Source organism: Oncorhynchus mykiss, chromosome 1 (genome assembly GCF_013265735.2).
Source record: "Oncorhynchus mykiss isolate Arlee chromosome 1, USDA_OmykA_1.1, whole genome shotgun sequence".
NCBI lineage: Eukaryota > Metazoa > Chordata > Actinopteri > Salmoniformes > Salmonidae > Oncorhynchus > Oncorhynchus mykiss.
The window spans coordinates 83008016-83029521 of NC_048565.1; the positions used below are offsets into that span (position 1 = coordinate 83008016).

General features: G+C 38.8%; 1 protein-coding gene across 24 annotated transcripts in view; it reads right to left on the minus strand.

The window, feature by feature from the left end:
- Nucleotides 1-21506, minus strand: part of LOC100301648 (calcium-activated potassium channel subunit alpha-1) — a 317555-nt gene that overhangs the window by 58407 nt on the left and 237642 nt on the right. For 6 of the 24 annotated variants that reach the window (XM_036986905.1, XM_036986904.1, XM_036986918.1 and 3 more), the window contains exons 15-21: nt 20242-20351; nt 19882-19950; nt 18633-18644; nt 11539-11625; nt 11195-11271; nt 9596-9604; nt 2545-2718 (exon numbers count right to left, since the gene is read on the minus strand). In XM_036986905.1, the coding sequence (XP_036842800.1) occupies nt 2545-2718; nt 9596-9604; nt 11195-11271; nt 11539-11625; nt 18633-18644; nt 19882-19950; nt 20242-20351 (538 nt within the window). The remainder of the gene's footprint in view (nt 1-2544; nt 2719-9595; nt 9605-11194; nt 11272-11538; nt 11626-18632; nt 18645-19881; nt 19951-20241; nt 20352-21506) is intronic. The other 18 variants (XM_036986913.1, XM_036986930.1, XM_036986912.1 and 15 more) reach the window with 5 other exon arrangements.

Consider the following 21506-nt stretch of genomic DNA (forward strand, 5'->3'; position numbering starts at 1 on the left):
AGGGGAGAGGAGGGAGGATGAATGAGCCAATTGTAAACTGGGGATTATTAGGTGACCGTGATGGTTTGAGGGCCAGATTGGGAATTTAGCCAGGACACCGGGGTTAACACCCCTACTCTTACGATAAGTGCCATGGGATCTTTAATGACTTCAGAGAGTCAAGACACCCGTTTAACATCCCATCCGATTGACAGCACCCTACACAGGGCACTGCCCTGGGGCATTATCCAGAGAGGAAAATCCATTTCAGATGTGAATGAAGTCGTGATCTGAGACATCCTATCAGAGACATCTGGATATTTTTTTAGACCAGAGGAAAGAGTGCCTCCTACTGGCCCTCCAACACCACTTCCAGCAGCATCTGGTCTCCCATCCAGAAACTGACCAGGACCAACCCTGCTTAGCTTCAGAAGCAAGCCAGCAGTGGTATGCAGGGTGGTATGCTGCTGGCAAATTGTTAAAAATGTATTTGGGGAATTTCTTTCCTTCTTAATGCGTTTGAGCCAATCAGTTGTGTTGTGACAAGGTTGGAAGAAGATGGTCTTTTACCAAATAGTACCAAGTCCATATTATGTCAAGAACAGTTCAATAAGCAAATAGAAATGACAGTCCATCATTACTATAAGACATGAAGGTCAGTCAATCCTGAACATTTCAATAACTTTTTTCAAGTGCAGTCGCAAAAACCAACAAGCGCTATTATGAAACTGTCTCTCATGAGGACCACCTCAGGAATGTAATACCCAGAGTTACCTCTGCTGCAGAGGATAAGTTCATTAGAGTTACCAGCCTCTAATGAACTTATCCTCTGAGTTCAAGTAACAGACACATCTCAACATCAACTGTCCAGAGGAGACCTTCATGGTCGAATTGCTGCATGAAACCACTACTAAAGGACACCAATAAGAAGAAGAGACGTGCTTGGGCCAAGAAACACGAGCAATGGACATTAGACCAGTGGAAATTTGTCCTTTGATCTGGAGCACAAGTTGGTTTTTGGTTGCAACCGCCGTGTCTTCGTGAGATGCGGTATGGATGAACGGATGATCTCCACATGTGTATTTCCCACCGTAAAGCACGGAGGAGGAGATGTGATGGTATGGGAGTGCTTTGCTGGTGACACTGTCTGTGATTTATTTAGAATTCAAGGCACACTTAACCAGAATGGCTACCACAGCATTCTGCAGTGATACGCCATCTCATCTGGTTTGGGCTTACTATAATTTGTTTTTCAACAGGACAATGACCCAACACACCTCCAGGCTGTGTAAGGGTTGTTTTACCAAGAAGGAGAGTGATGGAGTGCTGCATCAGATGACCTGGCCTCCACAATCCCCTAACCTCAACCAAATTGAGATGGTTTGGGATGTGCTCAGCATATGTGGGAACTCCTTCAAGACTGTTGGAAAATAATTCCAGGTGAAGCTGGTTGAGAGAATGCCAAGAGTGTGCAAAGCTGTCGTCAATGCAAAGGGTGGCTACTTTGAAATATCTCAAATATAAATATATTTTTGATTTGTTTAACACTTTTTTGGTTACTACATAATTCCATGTGTTATTCCATAGTTTTGATGTCTTCACTATTATTCTACAATGTGGAAAATAATAAAAAATAAAGAAAAACCCTGGAATGAGTAGGTGTTCTAAGACTTTTTACCGGTAGTGTACATTTGGAGAATACAAGTTATATTAACTGTCTAGCTAGTTAACTGGCTAGCTAGTTATTTGCAATGTTTTCTTTCAATGGTGGTCAATGAGCGTGCGCTAGCTAACCTGCTAGCAAACAATGGAATAAAAATATACTTTCGGATTCTTAAAAATTCAACAGTGACTGTGCTGTTTTTATATTTTTCTGAAAACTCTCCGCTTTTGCCATTGCCCTCAGTGGCTTCCCGTTGTGTATGATGATGTCATCTTGTTTAGTAGTAAGATAAAGCCCACTTGATATGCTACATATCTACATTATATATGAATATCAGTGGATGAACATGGCTCTCGTTCCTGCACAAGTCAGTCCTGTGTGCGTGAAATAAAATTATCAGGAACAGCACAGAAACACAATTAGCAAGGAGGTTCCTCTATAGGCTTGCGATGCCTTCATAAACAAAGTAAGACAAAACAACAACAACAACACAAATAAACAGAAATAAATCATCCCTTCAACGAAGTCATGTTTTTCTTCATCATAATTATAGATAATATACAGTATTTGAAAGAATATAACACACGAAACACCAACTGTCTAATAGCAGTCCCCATCCGAGTGGCTGACGAATGTAGCAGGCGCTAGCCACAGAGCTAACAGCTACAGTGGAGCAGCACCATAAAGCAACACCATCACTGCCACCCAATACAACCTACAGAAAATATAATAATAAATACTACTCAAATTCAAAAACAATATTATCACAAATACATTTAAATAAGCAACAACAGCAACTATGGAAGCACGCCACATGGACAACGTTACGGATAAAGCACAAAGGTACATGGTCCACACACAGAACAGACATGTAACAGCATGTGTTGGGCGGTGTAACTTACAGGCACGTAAAGTGGTTGCGCAATCATGAACAGAGACAGAGGAGAGTGGGTAGGCCCTCTGTAGGGTGTCCATGTTACTATGTACACTGCCTGACATGCAAGAGCAGTCTCGCTCTGAACGGCCGCAATCAAAACAACATGCCAGTTTCATTTGTTTGTAGGCGGACATCTTGGCTACAGTCATGTTTTGGGATGAGAGGAAGAGGAAAAGCAGCAGGTTAATGGCAAAAGGTGAAATAGTCATCCAGGGAAGCCAGAAGGTAACTCCATAAAGATAATAAATGCAAAGCCTTTAGATACCAGCTCACGCAGGCTTGAGCCCCAAAAAAGACCAGTAAAGGGCACCTATAATCAGGGGTTGGAACCGGTTCAGGAAACACAAAAGGAAACCATAAAAGAACAACAATTTTCAAGGAACAGAAACAGAACCGAAAGTCATCTCTAGTATTCCGGAACCGAACCATTATTATTAAATCTTGAGAACAGTTTTTTTGTCCCGAAAATTGTTTTCATGTCTAGTATATAATTATTTTATAAGTGAAGTTCTGATGCTAGTAATAAACTAAACACATTCCAATTCACGTCATGATGTTTAGCGCTTCAAGCCAAGCCCTCTTTATGTCCACCCATCTTTCTCGCTCTCTCCCCACCATTGAAATTTCAGTCGCATCTCGCGCCTGCACTTATACGACCAATGAAACATGTGAACATCTACCCATTCTGTAGCTTCTCTATCCTTGATAATTGGTGGAGTAAATTAATGAGCTATAAATGTAAAAACTATGTTGATTTGACAGGTTAAAAAAAAGTACAAAAAGGGTTCTGTTTCAAACAAAACGATTGGAAAATAATTTTGGATCCAACCCCTGCCTAAAATATTAGGGTGCTTCATATACGGCAAGAGTGCCAAACTGCAGTGACAATTGTGTGCAATATATTGCCATGGTCAAATTAAGCTCTTTCAATTTCATCCCAAAGTCTTGTTTTGATCAATAAAGTTTTTAACAACTTGAAAGTTGTAGTCCAATTTGGCTAGTCAAAAAGGTCTCAGGGTCAAGGGTCAAGCTGTGTCCTAAGGCTGAAAATGCCATAACAGGTATAAAGGCAAATATGACAGTGGGGTAAAGGGGGGAGAGGATAGAGGGGAATGGGAGGGGGGGTCATTCAGGGCCAGAGAGTAGCATGGACAATGTCTTCAGCAGCAAACCTCATACAGACATATAATATAAATATAAACATAACAGATCATAACATCCTCTATCCGTCCGGCTAAAGGTGTGGATCACGTACCTGTATCCCCTCATGCAGCTGCGGCAGCCGTGGTCAAGGATCCATCACACTAATCTACTGGCTAGACTGGCCAGGCCATTCCATGCTAGCAGGACAAGAGTTTCACTACAGCAGCACTCCTCCAGAAAGGCTTGAGAGTGGTGTGTGTGTACAGTGCATTGGGAAAGTATTCAGACGCCTTGACTTTTTACACATTTTGTTACCTTACAGCCTTATTCTAAAATGTCTCAAATTGTTTTACTCCCTCATCAATCTAAACACAATACCCCATAATGACAAAGCAACAAAGGAATGGTCCGTAGAGGGGCGGCAGGTAGCCTAGTGGTTAGAGCGTCGGGCTAGTAACTGAAAGGTTGCTAGATCAAATCCCCGAGGTAAAAATCTGCCCCTGAACAAGGCAGTCAACCCACTAGGCCGTCATTGTAAATAAAAAATTGTTCTTAACTGACTTGCTAACTAACTGACTTGCCTCGTTAAATAAAGGTTAAAACCTCTTAAGGCTAGGCAGAATACTGCCCCCTTTGGAGGAATTGCGTGCCCATAGTAAACTGAAAAACAATCTGTCCAAAATTGCTAATATATGCACATAATAATTATTATTGGATAGAAAACACTCTAAAGCTTCTAAAACCGTTGGAATTATGTCTGTAAGTTAAGCAGAACTCACAGGGCAGGCATTCCTCCAAACTAGTTTTGGGATCATGAAAGTTGGGGGGAAATTTGACGTGATCGCCCCCACCCTTCCCAACCAGCTATGGATCTGGGGACACTTTCTATGTCTTCCACTAGATGTCCTCATTCAGTAGAGCGTTTAATCGTTCAAATCCCGCGAGTTTTGGCCCTATGGGAGTGAATTGAGTGAGTGTCGCGAGAAAATACCTGTGCGTTAGGGCGCGAATTGGTCCCATCCATTCCTTTGTTCCAGTACTCCGGAGGAGAACAAACAATGACCGGTTGAATTGAAAATTGTTTTGCACGTTTAGAACATCCTAAAGCTTGATTCTGCACTTAGTTTGACCTGTTTAGTCGACATATAATATGTAATTTTGAAGTTTTGATGCGCAACTTTTCGGGACCAGAGGACATTTTGGGTGCATTTCAGCTGATATTGTTAGCAGATGCTAATACAAAGACACAAGACTTGAAACCAAACGATGTTTTGGGTAAGTATGAACCCTTCCAGTACATTCTGAACGAAGACCATCAAAGGTAAGGGAATATTTATGCTGAAATTGTGTGTTTCTGTTGACTCCAACATAGCGGAGAAATATTGCTTATGTCTGAGCGCCGTCTCAGAATATTGAATAGTGAGCGATTTCTGTAACGTTAAAAAGAAATGTAACAAAGCGATTGCATTAAGAAGCAGTGTATCTTTCTAACTATATGTAGAACATGTATATTTAGTCAAAGTTTATGATGTCTATTTACGTTATCTTGCGGCGCTACCTATATTTTCTGCGGACATTTTTCAGTATTTTCTGAACATGAATTCAATGTAAATGGACATTTATGGATATAAATGGCATATTATTGAAAAAAAAATTATGTACTGTGTAACATGTTCTATTACTGTCATCTGATGAAGATTTTCAAAAGGTTAGTGAATGATTTATTTTTTAATCCTGCTTTTATAATTTTATATTTTCTGGGACAAAATGGCTGCCTCTTGTCTTCGTTTCGGTGGTGGTCTAATATAAATATGTGGTGTTTTCGCCGTAAAACATTTTAAAAATCTGACATGCTGGGTAGATGAACAAGGTGTTTATCTTTCATTTGAGGTATTGGACTTGTTAATGTGTGGAGGTTAAATATTTCTAAGAATATTTTTGCGTTCCATGCGCCACGTTCCAGCTGAACGTGGGAGGGGTCGTTCCCAAAAGGGAACCCTAACCCGTCATCAGGTTAAATAAACACAAAGTAAAAAATAAGAATGTTTGCTAATTTATAAAAAATTATAATAATAATATTACATAAGTATTCAGGACCTTCAGTACTTTGTTTAAGTACCTTTGGCAGCAATTACAGCCTCGAGTCTTCCTGGGTATGACGCTACAAACTTGGCACACTTGTATTTGGGGATTTTCCCCCATTCATTTCAAGCTCTGTCCGGTTGGATGGGGAGTGTCGCTGCACAGCTATTTTCAGGTCTCTTCAGAGATGTTCGATCGGGTTCAAGTCTGGGCTCTGGCTGGGACATTCAGAGACTTGTCCCAAAGCCACTCCAGAGTTGACTTTGCTGTGTGGTTAGGGTCGTTGTCCTGTTGGAAGGTGAACCTTCGCCCCAGTCTGAGGTCTGAGCGCTCTTGAGCAGGTTTTCATCAATTATCTCTCAGTACTTTGCTCTGTTCATCTTCCCCTTGATCCTGACTGGTCTCCCAGTCCCTGCCGCTGAAAAACATCCCCAAAGCATGATGCTGCCACCACCATGCATCACCGTAGGGATGGTGCAAGGTTTCCTCCAGACATGACGCTTGGTATTCAGGCCAAACAGTTCAATCTTGGTTTCATCAGACCAGAGAATCCAAGTGGGCTGTCATGTGCCTTTTACTGAGTGGCTTCCGTCTGGCCACTCTACTATAAAGGCCTGATTGGTGGAGTGCTGCAGAGATGGTTGTCCTTCTGGAAGGTTCTCCCATCTCCACAGAGTAATTCTGGAGCTCTGTCAGAGTGACTATTTGGTTCTTGGTCACCTCCCTGACCAAGGCCCTTCTCCCACGATTGCGCAGTTTGGCCGGGCGGCCAGCTCTAGGAAGAGTCTTAGTGGTTCCAAACTTCCTCATTTAAGAATGATTGATGTCACTGTGTTCTTGGAGACCTTCAATGCTGCAAAAAAAATTGGTACCCTTCCCCAATCTGTTTCTTTAACACAATTATGTCTCGAAGCGCTACAGACTATTCCTTCTACCTCATGGCTTGGTTTTTGCTTTGACAGGTGTGTGCTTTTCCAAATCATGTCCAATCAATTGAATTTACCACAGGTGGACTCCAATGGAGTTATAGAAACATCAAGGATGATCAATGGAAACTGGATGCCCCTGAGCTCAATTTAGAGTCTCATAGCAAAGGGTCTGAATACTTAAGTAAATAAGGCATGTTATTTATTTATTTTTGCTTTGTCATTATAGGGTATATTGTGTGTAGATTGACAAGGATAAAACAAATTTAAAAAATTACAATACGTCTGTAACGTAACAAAATGTGGAAAAACTCAAGGGGTCTGAATACTTTGCGAATGCACTGTATTTGCAAGTTACTGCGCATGTACATGATGTATATCACACATTTGAAGCGTGTGTGTGTGTATATATGTGTCAAGATCTTAACCCCAGGAGGAGCGGTAGGTAGTGAAAACCCCTCAGAGCAGCGGTTCTAGATTGCTGTGGCTCTGGTTCAGTGACAGACAACAGTCCCTGGGTTCCATTATCTCTGTGCCAGGATGCCAACTCACCAACTCACACTAACACGATCACAGAAACGCACTCTCTCCCTCTCTCTGGGGAGAACTATACGTCTACCTTTACTGTTTTAACAATATGTGGCTAGGAGGGTTTGTAGCCAGAGAGAGAATGGAGAGCGAGGCCTGGCCCCATCAGGGTCTGTGTGTCCTACAAACAGCATGCACAAGTGCTTTATAAACATTCATAAGCATGCATAGAGAGATCATAGCGATTAAAGGGTGTGGAGTGGGGTACCTGTTTACAGAGCAGAAAGAGTTTGGAGGTGTGCCAGATGCGAGCAGTGAGTGTCATTTCATGCTGAACTATATTATTTGTTCGTTTTTTCTAGGTGGGTATTCAGTTGAACACAGTACGTGTCGTGGTAATTTTGGCTAGCAAGAGATGGGAGGAGGAGATGGAGAACACAACACAACATGACAATGTTTTTGAACAAATTACTTCACACATACCCTTTACCCTGATCTAGCCTACTACAGTATGGACTATGGTGTCCCTTTTAGGACATTCTTCACCACAAGAGTGAACATGAACAAGACTGTCTGTGTACATTTTGTCAAAGAAAGGTGATTGTTAACACACACACACACACACACACCACTACGCTGTCAGTTTGTTTTTGTGGTTCTGGAAATAAACGTTTTTGTTTTCATATGTCACATTCAACATTCCACCAGACAAAACATACAAAGATAGAAGTCAAGTTGAATATCAATAGTGAGAAGGATGTCCTAATGGAACTCATACTTATGGTCACTGGTCCTCTAAAGGGAAAGACAACCCTATTTAGCAAGAACGTGATGAGCCGTGTTGACTTTGAATAGTAAATCAAACTTAATAACATATGGATACTTATATAAAATGTTTTTTTAAATAAACTAAAGCCACTATTACTTTTATCCAGTTATTGTATCATGTTGCAAAGCACAAATGTAAATAGAGGAATGTGTAACACAAAGAAAAGTTTTTCCTAGAAAGACTCACTTTGTGTTCAGACACATCTCAACCAAACCAAAACACCAAACACCATAAAACACAGCCAAGAGTTAATGAAATTATCCCTTTCACTGTTTACTGTAACCATAGAAAAGGTATTACCAGAACAGTCATTCCATTAAAATCAATGGGTCTGTGATGAGTGTTCCAGTTCAATTACAGTGGTCTAAGGGCCTTTTTTTTTTTACCATTCTAGTAATTCTGTGTCTATGACTGAAACACACCCTGTTGCTCATAATATTCTTGCTGAATAGGTTTCTGAGGACCTCAGTGTCAGTTTCCTTCGATAAGGCTACATTCAGGACTATGGCAAGACATCGCCACCTAGTGGCCAACTAGCAGTACAGCAATGAAGCGCGCAGTACAGTTAAAGCACTGTCTCGTAAAGCAGTTTTCTTTCACTCAGGGCACTGATGACAGCTAGTAAATAGGCCCTGGCGACCATCTAGAATTGAAATGAATTACAGTGGGGCTGTGGGCGACAATATTTCAATTCTTAATGCACTGGTAAACTCTGGGTAGTGGTACGATTGGAGCTGGGCAGAGTACCAGAGAACTGGGGAGCAGCGAGGGGGGCTAGAAGTACTGGGGGTGGGGAGGGGAACTAAAAGCAGTGAGGGGAGTGGAGGGTGAGGGGGTACAACCAGATTGTTTTGATTGTGTTTTGGAGACATTGCTTGCTGAGCTGAATCATTTCCAGAACTTCCCACAAGAACACTTTACGCTTTTCTGAAAATACAACAGTGTAAAAAATAGCCTCAGAGTGAGAAGATTAATTTGAATCTAAATGGTTTTATTTTTTTCTCTCCCCCCTCCTGTTGTCTCTCTTAAATCCATTAAATCCATGACTAGCATTACCAATATCAATCTGCGTTTGACATTTCAGATTGTCACCACATTCCATTTTCAACTTACTCAGTGCGTGTCATTAGAGAGAGGGTAAGGAGGACTCATGGAAAGCTGAAAACACAAGGCTTGGGTTTCTAATATAATATTGAGGCAAAAATGTCGAAGAGAGTTCATGCACTTCTCCTATAATAAAATCACACTCTGTCATACTAAGGGAGTCAGAGGCCGGGCTAGACTATGAGCCTATGAGGAGACAGACTAGATAATCAGATGTAGGTGTGAGTTTGGGTTCTGCTGAATTCAGGTCTGGTCTGAGGCAGGACAGTGTAAAGATGAGAGGCGGGGAGAAGGATGCAAACGCTACACCGGTAACATGCAACATAGAATACTGCTGGCAGAGAAAGAGAAGAGACACTCGCACTGCACTCTGGGTAGGAGGGAACCCGTGTTTTTTTACTCACAGTAAATCACTACCAGAGGGTGGTTAAAGAAAGTAGTGGTGTTTCCCACCGGCAGCAGGGGAAGGAAATAACATCAACAACATGTCAATGGTCATAAAAACTTGGACAAAACAAACAACAACAGAAACAAAACAGAACTAACAGAAGACAAACATTCATTCTAGTAATGGAACTGTCATCTCTCTAAATGTGGCCCTCCTGTTGGTAATACAACAGAGACACAGAAACTAAAATAATCTAGAATAGAACTGTCTCGTTTCAGGTACAGTAAATCTATTGGACTAATGCCTGATTCACACTATAGGGCCAACCCAAACCGTACAGTGCTGGCTCAGATATATATTTTCACATTGTCCATTCCAGCACGGTGGCAGAAACTGTGGCGGATGTGTAACCAGGCCAGCCCAGTACAGCTCAGCTTGCCTCCGTTTGGCCTTATAGTGATAATCAGACAATACAGGTCTCTGGTTCTCCCTACCTGACAAACTACCAGGCCTTTAGTCTGAATAAGTGAGATGACACAGACAAAGGGAAAGGACAGTGGAGATTGTGTGTTTGTTTGGGCGTAGGCTGCTTACTGTAATTGTTGCTGACCTTTCTAGATGTATGGAGACTGCAGGAGGTGGAACTATTTAACATGTTGGGACAAGGGCCCATGTAGGTAAGGCCCTTAACGCTTTTCATTCAGCCTATTCAGGAAGTAGACTGAAAATACGACTTACTGTATATTATTTTCCTCAATGAGTTTACTTCCTGAATTGAAAAGAAATTGAGCCCAACCCTGGTAAACATTCTCTAATTCCCAGTCTGATCAAAAGTACAAGTTGAGAAAAAGGGTCATGTTCCACGTCATCCCCCGCTGGCAGAAGTTTATGGTAGTATGCCTGGACCATTACGGTGTTCTGATTCTGTATGGTTTGACCAATAGGGTATGTGGTTGTCTGACCCCATGAACCCTGAGCAGAGGAACGCCATTATTTAATTTATTATTCCACCTGACTGAGGTCAATACCTCTGCCCATATTACAGAGTCGCTATGGTGACCTGACAGCCTCCCTCGTCTGCTCATCTACTTCTGTCACTCAAACTCACTCCATCATTAGCACACTGACAACTCTCTCTCTCTCTCGGTCCCTTTCTGCCTCCAGACTTCAGTCCACTCTTCTAACTAGTTTTGTCATTATGATACATAACATGATCAGGTTACATATTTTAGTCATGAAATTAATAAATCAAACTAAATGTGTAGAATGTTGCCTGTACTTCTTTTGGATTTAATAAATAATATTATCATGCATTGATTTTGGATTATACCACAATGAAGGATGAGGAATTGTGATCACAGTTATTACACTTTCAAATGGGACTCAAGGTCATCACTGGGATAATTTCCATTTCAAAGTGTATAATAGCAAAATAATATAGTTATAGCTGTAAAATGATATTCCTATGAGAAACAGTGAGGGATATGACATCATTCATATAGCACATCCTAATCCTAATTCAGCGACAGTGGGAGGTGGGGGAGGGGTTGGGAGGAGAGGAGGGTCATAAGAGGGGTGAGTGATTGTGTTGTGGGCAGGGCGTGGGTGTACTCACGTCGTTTGCAGCCACACTTTTTGATCCGTTTGGGGTCTGTGATGTCATCGTGACAAGCTTTGCAGTAGAAAAATGCTCTGGGGAGGAAACAGCAGCATATATATTTATCATCTCAGTTTGCAACTCACCTTGTGAGTTTGACCCATTTCACCAGGTTGACCTGTGAGTTGGCTTTTACCAGCTGGCTTTTACTTTTACCAATGACACCTTTATTTTTAACAATATATTTAGAGAAGTTGAATGCCTAATCTCATTTTAGCCACCAAGAGAATGAAAACCCAGGCAAGGCTTTTCCTGTGGCGTTTTTCTGTATTTTTCCGTGATGGTGGGATGATAGCCATTACCTCTTTACTTCTTTGGCATCACTGGCGATGAAGAACCCCAGAGTTCCTTCCTGCATCTTTACGTGGTTCCCCGGGTTGATGAGGATGCTGGGTAATGGGAGATAAATGACATCACACTCTTTAGAAGCTGTTATGGTCGTTAGAGTCACACTCACGCGCTAATCAAGAGGAATGGTACACACACATCATCAACCGTTTGGCTAGAGCTACAGTACAATGAACAGCGAGCTAGAGCAGCCTGATCGAAATGGTCAATGAAATCACAGCTTCTGCAGTCTCCAGTTGTTTAGTTTGGAGAGTAGTTATAATGGAAGTTTTGTAAATGCTCTACAGTCTAGGCTAGCAGGCTGGAGGCTGTATAGTGTGCTGGAAAAACACCTTGTTTCCATGTTTTGCCACCTTCTCTGAGGTTAATCACACAGATCGACAGAATGCACAACAGCATGAGTTGGTTGGTCAATTTTAATTATTTTTCTTTTTCACCATGGTTCTGGAGTGGATGTATGGGCAGAGGTAGGAGTAGTGAAGGGGTGGTCAGAAATAATTAAAATTGTTGTTGTTATGGAGTGGTTTCAGCCTCAGCAGTCAGTTAGATACTGTTACCTGGGTTATTACTGGACAGTGGAGTGTTACACGGCAGTTAGATACTGTTGCCTGGGTTATTACTGGACAGTGAATGTTACACTGCAGTTAGATACTGTTGCCTGGGTTATTACTGGACAGTGGAGTATTACACTTCAGTTAGATAGTGTTACCTGGGTTATTACTGGACAGTGAATGTTACACTGCAGTTAGATACTGTTACCTGGGTTATTACTGGACAGTGAGTGTTACACTACAGTTAGATACTGTTACCTGGGTTATTACTGGACAGTGAGTGTTACATTACAGTTAGATACTGTTACCTGGGTTATTACTGGACAGTGGAGTGTTACACTACAGTTAGATACTGTTACCTGGGTTATTACTGGACAGTGGAGTGTTACACTACAGTTAGATACTGTTACCTGAGTTATTACTGGACAGTGAGTGTTACACTGCAGTTAGATACTGTTACCTGGGTTATTACTGGACAGTGAGTGTTACACTACAGTTAGATACTGTTACCTGCGTTATTACTGGACAGTGAGTGTTACACTGCAGTTAGATACTGTTACCTGGGATATTACTGGACAGTGGAGTGTTACACTACAGTTAGATAATGTTACCTGGGTTAGTAATGGACAGTGGAATGCTAGGGAATGAACAGCCTCTCGGACGAACACTACAGAGGAATAAGAAATATCTGCTAAAGGCTTAAGTGTTGTTATATAGCGTATTATCATATTGCTATAGTAACCTAGTATTGATATAGTAACCTAGTATTGCTATAGTAAACTAGTATTGATATAGTAAACTAGTATTGCTATAGTAAACTAGTATTGATATAGTAACCTAGTATTCCTATAGTAAACTAGTATTGATATAGTAAACTAGTATTGCTATAGTAAACTAGCATTGCTATAGTAACCTAGTATTGCTATAGTAAACTAGTATTGATATAGTAAACTAGTATTGCTATAGTAAACTAGTATTGATATAGTAACCTAGTATTCCTATAGTAAACTAGTATTGATATAGTAAACTAGTATTGCTATAGTAAACTAGCATTGCTATAGTAACCTAGTATTGCTATAGTAAACTAGTATTGATATAGTAAACTAGTATTGCTATAGTAAACTAGTATTGATATAGTAACCTAGTATTCCTATAGTAAACTAGTATTGATATAGTAAACTAGTATTGCTATAGTAAACTAGCATTGCTATAGTAACCTAGTATTGCTATAGTAAACTAGTATTGATATAGTAAACTAGTACTGCTATAGTAACCTAGTATTGATATAGTAACCTAGTACTGCTATAGTAACCTAGTATTGATATAGTAACCTAGTACTGCTATAGTAAACTAGTACTGCTATAGTAACCTAGTATTGATATAGTAACCTAGTATTGCTATAGTAACCTAGTATTGATATAGTAACCTAGTATTGATATAGTAACCTAGTACTGCTATAGTAACCTAGTACTGATATAGTAACCTAGTATTGCTATAGTAACCTAGTATTGATATAGTAACCTAGTATTGATATAGTAACCTAGTACTGCTATAGTAAACTAGTATTGCTATAGTAACCTAGTATTGATATAGTAACCTAGTACTGCTATAGTAAACTAGTACTGCTATAGTAACCTAGTACTGCTATAGTAACCTAGTATTGATATAGTAACCTAGTATTGATATAGTAACCTAGTATTGATATAGTAAACTAGTAATGCTATAGTAACCTAGTATTGCTATAGTAACCTAGTATTGATATAGTAACCTAGTACTGCTATAGTAAACTAGTAATGCTATAGTAAACTAGAAGTGTTATAGTAACCTAGTATTGATATAGTAACCTAGTACTGCTATAGTAAACTAGTATTGCTATAGTAACCTAGTATTGATATAGTAACCTAGTACTGCTATAGTAAACTAGTACTGCTATAGTAACCTAGTATTGCTATAATAAACTAGTACAGCTATAGTAACCTAGTATTGATATAGTAACCTAGTACTGCTATAGTAACCTAGTACTGCTATAGTAACCTAGTACTGATATAGTAAACTAGTATTGATATAGTAACCTAGTATTGATATAGTAACCTAGTACTGCTATAGTAAACTAGTAATGCTATAGTAACCTAGTATTGCTATAGTAACCTAGTATTGATATAGTAACCTAGTACTGCTATAGTAAACTAGTATTGCTATAGTAACCTAGTATTGATATAGTAACCTAGTACTGCTATAGTAACCTAGTACTGCTATAGTAACCTAGTACTGATATAGTAACCTAGTATTGATATAGTAACCTAGTATTGATATAGTAACCTAGTACTGCTATAGTAAACTAGTAATGCTATAGTAACCTAGAATTGATATAGTAACCTAGTATTGATATAGTAACCTAGTACTGCTATAGTAAACTAGTAATGCTATAGTAACCTAGAATTGATATAGTAACCTAGTATTGATATAGTAACCTAGTACTGCTATAGTAAACTAGTAGTGTTATAGTAACCTAGTATTGATATAGTAACCTAGTATTGATATAGTAACCTAGTATTGCTATAGTAACCTAGTACTGCTATAGTAAACTAGTAGTGTTATAGTAACCTAGTATTGATATAGTAACCTAGTACTGCTATAGTAAACTAGTAGTGTTATAGTGACCTAGTATTGATATAGTAACCTAGTATTGCTATAGTAACCTAGTACTGCTATAGTAAACTAGTAATGCTATAGTAAACTAGTATTGATATAGTAAACTAGTACTGCTATAGTAAACTAGTAATGCTATAGTAAACTAGTAGTGTTATAGTAACCTAGTATTGATATAGTAAACTAGTATTGCTATAGTAAACTAGTAGTGCTATAGTGAACTAGTATTGCTATAGTAAACTAGTATTGCTATAGTAAACTAGTATTGATATAGTAACCTAGTACTGCTATAGTAAACTAGTATTGCTATGGTAAACTAGTATTGCTATAGTAAACTAGTATTGATATAGTAAACTAGTACTGCTATAGTAAACTAGTAATGCTATAGTAAACTAGTAGTGTTATAGTAACCTAGTATTGCTATAGTAAACTAGTATTGCTATAGTAAACTAGTAGTGCTATAGTGAACTAGTATTGCTATAGTAAACTAGTATTGCTATAGTAAACTAGTATTGATATAGTAACCTAGTACTGCTATAGTAAACTAGTATTGCTATGGTAAACTAGTATTGCTATAGTAAACTAGTATTGCTATAGTAAACTAGTAGTGTTATAGTAAACTAGTATTGCTATAGTAAACTAGTATTGCTATAGTAACGTAGTACTGCTATAGTAAACTAGTAGTGTTATACATAGTAAACGGGTACTGCTATAGTAAACTAGTATTGCTATAGTAACATAGTATAGTCTTGCTATATTAACCTAGTACTGCTATATTAAATGTGTATTTCTATAGTAAACTAGTATTGCTATAGTAAACTAGTAGTGTTATAGTAAACTAGTGCTGCTATAGTAAACGAGTACTGTTACATTAACCTAGTATCGCTATAGTAACCTAGTATTGCTATAGTAACCTAGTACTGCTATATTAACCAAGTATTGGTATAGTAAACTAGTATTACTATAGTAACCTAGTATTGCTATAGTAAACTAGCATTGTTATTGTGACGTAGTATTGCTATAGTAACCTAGTATTGCTTTAGTAAACTAGTATATATTGTTATAGTAAAATAATATTGCTACAGTGCTGCTTTAGTGTATTTCAACTAAGAAATGTGATATCAATTTATTTTAACATTATCCATGTCCATTTTGATTAATTAGGGAGAAGTATTTAATAACCAAGTAGCTGAGGGAAAATTCCCATCTAATGTTATCTAATGGATAAGTGATATTCATATTCAAAATTCTCTCTAACCCTCTAACCCCATAGATCCTTACTGTATCCTCAAACATACGTCTACAGTAAATATTGAAATATTGAAGATTTGAATGGTGCTTAGGTGTGTAGGGTGCCTGTACGGACTGGCTGTATCATTCCCCCTGAATTAGACTGAGGCGAGAGTGGACGACACACACACACACGCCCAGCTCATTAATGGTTGCCTGTGGGTAGGAATCATCAATGATGGGAATACAGACTGAAAGACTGACAAACGGAACACACAGACCGACAGTCAGGGGACAACCCCCCTGGTCTCCGAGCCCAGACGAAAGGGAAAATACTAACACTTTACTAACTTAACTAATACTTTACTTTTACGAATACTTTACTTTACCAATACTTTACTTTACCAATACTTTACTTTACCAATACTTTACTTTCTGTTTACTTTGGCTTTACTTTCAATCCCTTTACTGTACAAAGGCTTTATTATACTTTCCTAAGGCATTAGTATACTTTACCAAGGATTTAATTTCCCAATCCTGTGTTTACTAATACTTTATTGTACTTTACTGAACGTTTATGCTCAACTATGACTTACTAATACCTGGTTGTATTTTATTTACCCGTTAATATACTACTACTTTCTTTTACTTGACCAACTCTTTAGTTAACTGATCATTTACTGCATTTGGGACGGCAGGTAGCCTAGTGATGAGAGCGTTGGGCCAGTAACCGAAAGGTTGCTAGATCGAATCTGACAAGGTACAAATCTGTCATTCTGCCCCTGAACAGGCAGTTAACCCACTGTTCCTAGGCTGTCATTGTAAATAATAATTTGTTCTTAACTGACTTGGCTAATTAAATACAAAAATAAAACGTACGTTTTTAGTTTGTTGTACTAAACTGACACATTTGAGAAGACTTGTCTACACAAACAAGATGTGTAAAAAGTGCATGCAGGCTCAGAAAATAGCTGAGACCAGCTGAAAACTATAGACTAATTTGCAAATGATACAAATCTTTCCTCTGGGCTCTACGAACAACATATTTAAACAATAAGGGGATGATTGGAACAATTATAAAGCTGTAATCAATAGCGACAGCAAAACAACATGATATTTTGCTAAACTTAAGTTTAGAGTTGCACTATTGAGCTTTACATCAGATTGAACGGCCCCCAGAGTAGAAAACAGGCTTCACGTTTCACATGCTGTTTAGAGAAAATAAAAAATAAACTAAGCCACTACAAAAAACACATTGCTGCCCAAATCAGAGATTTCACATAATTTACCAATTTCAGATCTAATAACAAAGAAACATAACAAAATGTAATTTTCTCCCAATTATGCATAGAGGCCCAAATTGTATCAAAACCTCATATTGTGAGCAACAAGGTAAGCATCACACATCCCATGTGATGGAGTGTTATAGCATGCCGTTAGCAAACAGCGTGAGTAGGACACTTGTAAAACACACAAGGCACCGCAGTACAGATAAAGAGACAGGTACGTAGATACAGACTGTTGCAGTAACTTCTGTGCAGTTGGATTGTTTCGTAAACACCAAACTGACAGGAAGTGACCTCACTTGATAACATCTACTTGGAGACGCACAGGTATGGGGGAACAAGGTGAATGAGACACACACTACACAAGCGTACGCACACGCACACACACACACACCAACGTATACATACACACATATACTCTCACACACACAGGACAGATTATTCACACACGGACACACACACCAACGTATACATACACACATATACTCTCACACACACAGGACACATTATTCACACACGGACACACACACACAACAGTAAGAAAGGGATGAAATACAAGTATGAAGCAGCACCCATGGAAAACGTGGACTAAAATTGAGATAAAAGTTATCCAAAGTTACCGGACCCATGCCTTGACTAAGATAAGACATGACATAACAAAATGCTGTTGGTATCATCAATAAAACATGAGTTTGTGTCAAACTCTGCTTGCTGCAATGACATATAATCAATCCATCGATTCCATAATATTACCAAAATGTGCAACAAATCAAAAATAATCTTATCCATCAATAAACCCTTCTGGGGTTCAGATATCAGCAATGTGTCTCTTGACTGATATGTGAGAGGAAACTATCAAAGACGATACAAATGTGAAGTAGTGTTTTGATGATGAACATAACACTAAAACCAAGAAACACTGTGAAAAAATAATAAATCAGTCACGTTCACACAATTACGACTAACTGAAAACACTGAAAAAGAACTGAAGTGAGCGAGAAATTAAGCAGAACGACTGACAACGGGAGAGACGGAAAGAAACTGAAAACAGGAGGTAGAAATGGAGGAAAGGGTGTTAGCCTGGGCACATCGACAACATCACAGACAAATCAACAAGTAAACAAACGAGTCAAATTCAACTATCCTCTCTCTGCCTGCAAAGAAGTTAGTGCATTAGGCACAAGGAAGACAATCAAAAATAGAGTGAGAAATTGGCCCATTTTCAGATAGGGTTTGGGAAAGTATCCTTAGGAACCTAAACCCATAGTCAGCAGCTCTAAAGTGGTGGAGTGGGGTGGAAGTTTGGAGGGAAAGATAAGGAAGAGGGCATACCGCTTTCTGCTTCTGCAAACAACAAGAAAACAACCCCAAATCAAACAGTTGTTATTAACATAAAAGGAGAGATGAAAAATGATATTATGAGTCTGAGTGGACAAAACATTAGGAACACCTTCATTATATTGCCCTCAGGACAGCCTCAATTCAGTGTGGGACTCTGTTGGAACATTTGGGGTGGGTTTGATTTGGTAGGGGATCTGTGTATGTTTTGCCCTCTACCTGTTCTGTCTGTGTTATTTGTATAATATTTTTTTTTAAATTTGAAAAAGCAAATAGTCTCAATTCGATAACAAGTGACATCAATAAGGGATCATAGCTTTTATCTGGACTCACCTGGGCAGTCTGTCATGGAAAGAACAGGTGTTCCTAATGTTTTGTACACTCAGTGTGTGTCTCAATTTGCTGTCTGTCTGTCTACCTTATGATGGGAAAAGGAAAGTACTTGCTGTAGCACTCCGAGAAAAAGATGAAGACCTTCAGATCACTTTAGTAAACTTGGAGGTACTTAGATTTAATCTCAAGAGCTGATTTTATTACACAGACTGCATCTATGAATTCATTTAGTTTTTACTATCAGAGAGATAAGCAGTTTAGATGGCACTGAGAATGGTTTTACTATCAGAGAGATATGCAGTTTAGATGGCACTGAGAATGGTTTTACTATCAGAGAGATATGCAGTTTAGATGGCACTGAGAATGGTTTTACTATCAGAGAGATATGCAGTTTAGATGGCACTGAGAATGGTGGCACTATGACTACGTAGTGGAGAAAATCCTGGCATGAGCAAAAGAAAAGCATACCATGTCTAGGTGCAAGCACACAACAAAAACACTGAGCAAAAGTTTCAAAATACAAGTTTAAAATATGACATAATTACAAGGTGGTTAGACATTACTTTGTCTGGACTATTTATCGTGATTTTATTATGTACTAAAAACTCCACAACTCAACTCTACTATAAATGCATTATTTTCAGTTGAATGTTGTCAGTGTAAAATAAAAGGTCCACAGTGCTGATGGTGTTGGGGTGGGTGGGATTTGGTAATGTATGGTTAGTGACTACTTCATGTTTATAGTTCATAGTAATATAAATGGCATTAATGGTTAGCATGGCTCAACACAGAGACAACTATTTACAGATAAATCTTGAACAACATCCTAGATTTTGAAAATGTTCAGGGATATTATAGACAGAGGTCCAGTAGTCCTGTACAACACAGAGAGAAACACAGAGACACTAACCTGCTCTCACCCAGCTCCGACTTGTTCTCGATGGCGATAAGCAACAGCTTCAGCTTCACGTAGCACAGCCTGACACACACACAGAGGATTGTAAGGGAATGCTATGTCTCCTTTAGGCTATATATAACTACCATTTTAACATGACCAATACTATCAATTTAAAATTTATATTTTATTATTTATTTAATATATTCATGTACTATTAATGTTGGTACCATCTAATGAGTAGTAGTTGTAGCAGTACAAGTAGTTGTAGCAGTACAAGGGACAGAGCAGCAGTAGTAAAGGAGAACAGCAACATGTAGCAGAGAGAGTTACCCGTACTGTACCGGGCAGAGGACCGTGCTGTCTCATACTTACTCGCAGACTGCAGGGAAGGAGAGCCCCACAAAGGCACTGGACAGATACTCTGTGTACATCTCATTAGCTACCCCTTCTAAATAGTACTTCTGCCATGTGTCCTCTTCAATCTGAGAAGCAACAAGTTGAAAATACATATGTATAAATACATATATAAATACATATACAGATGAAAAATGTGCATAGTACCTTAAGCCCTTTATAAACCCTTCTTAAGGCCTTTATAAATCCTTCTTAAGGCCTTTATAAATCCTTCTTAACCTCTCTAGGGTAGGGGGCAGCATTCAGAATTTTGGATGAAAAGCGTGCCCAAATTAAACCACCTACTGCTCGGGCCCAGAATATAGGATATGCAGATTTGGATAGAAAACACTTTAAAGTTTCCAAAACTGTTTAAATAGTGTCTGTGAGTATAACAGAACTGATTTGGCAGGCGAACACCTGAGAAAAATCCATTCAGGATGTATTTTGTTTTTGTAGTTTTCTATTCAATGCCATTACAGTATCCATTGACTTAGGACTCAATTTGCAGTTCCTATGCCTTCCACTAGATGTCAACAGTCTTTAGAAATTGTTTCAGGCTTATATTCTTATAAATGAGGGAGTAAGACCAGTCTAAATGAGTGGACCTTTACGTGTCACAGAGCTTTTTCCTGCGCAATCCCGAGAGAGTGCATTTCTTGTTTACCTTTTATATTGACAACGTAATTGTCCGGTTGAAATATTATAGATAATTTAGGCTAAAAACAACCTGAGGATTGAATATAAACATCGTTTGACATGTTTCTATGAACTTTACGGATACAATTTTGATTTTTTTGTCTGCCTGTTCTGACTGCGTTTGAGCCTGTGGATTGCTGAAGGAAACGCGCAAACAAAACTGAGGTTTTTGGATATAAAGAGACTTTATCGAACAAAATGAACATTTATTGAGTTGTCTTCTGAGTGCCACCATATGAAGATCATCAAAGGTAAGGGATTCATTCTATCTCTATTTTTGAGTTTTGTAACGCTTCTGCTTGGCTGGTTACTGTTTGTAATAATTTGTCAACTGGGCTATGTTCTGGGATAGGTATGTTCTGGGCTAGGTATGCTTTCGCCGAAAAGCATTTTATAAATCTGACATCGTGGTTGGATTAACAAGAAGTTAATCTTTAAACCTATGTTTTGTTTTCTGAATTTTTATAATGAGCATTTCTGTATTTGAATTTGGCACTCTGCAATCTCACTGGATGTTGGCCAGATGGGCACATACCCTAGAGAGG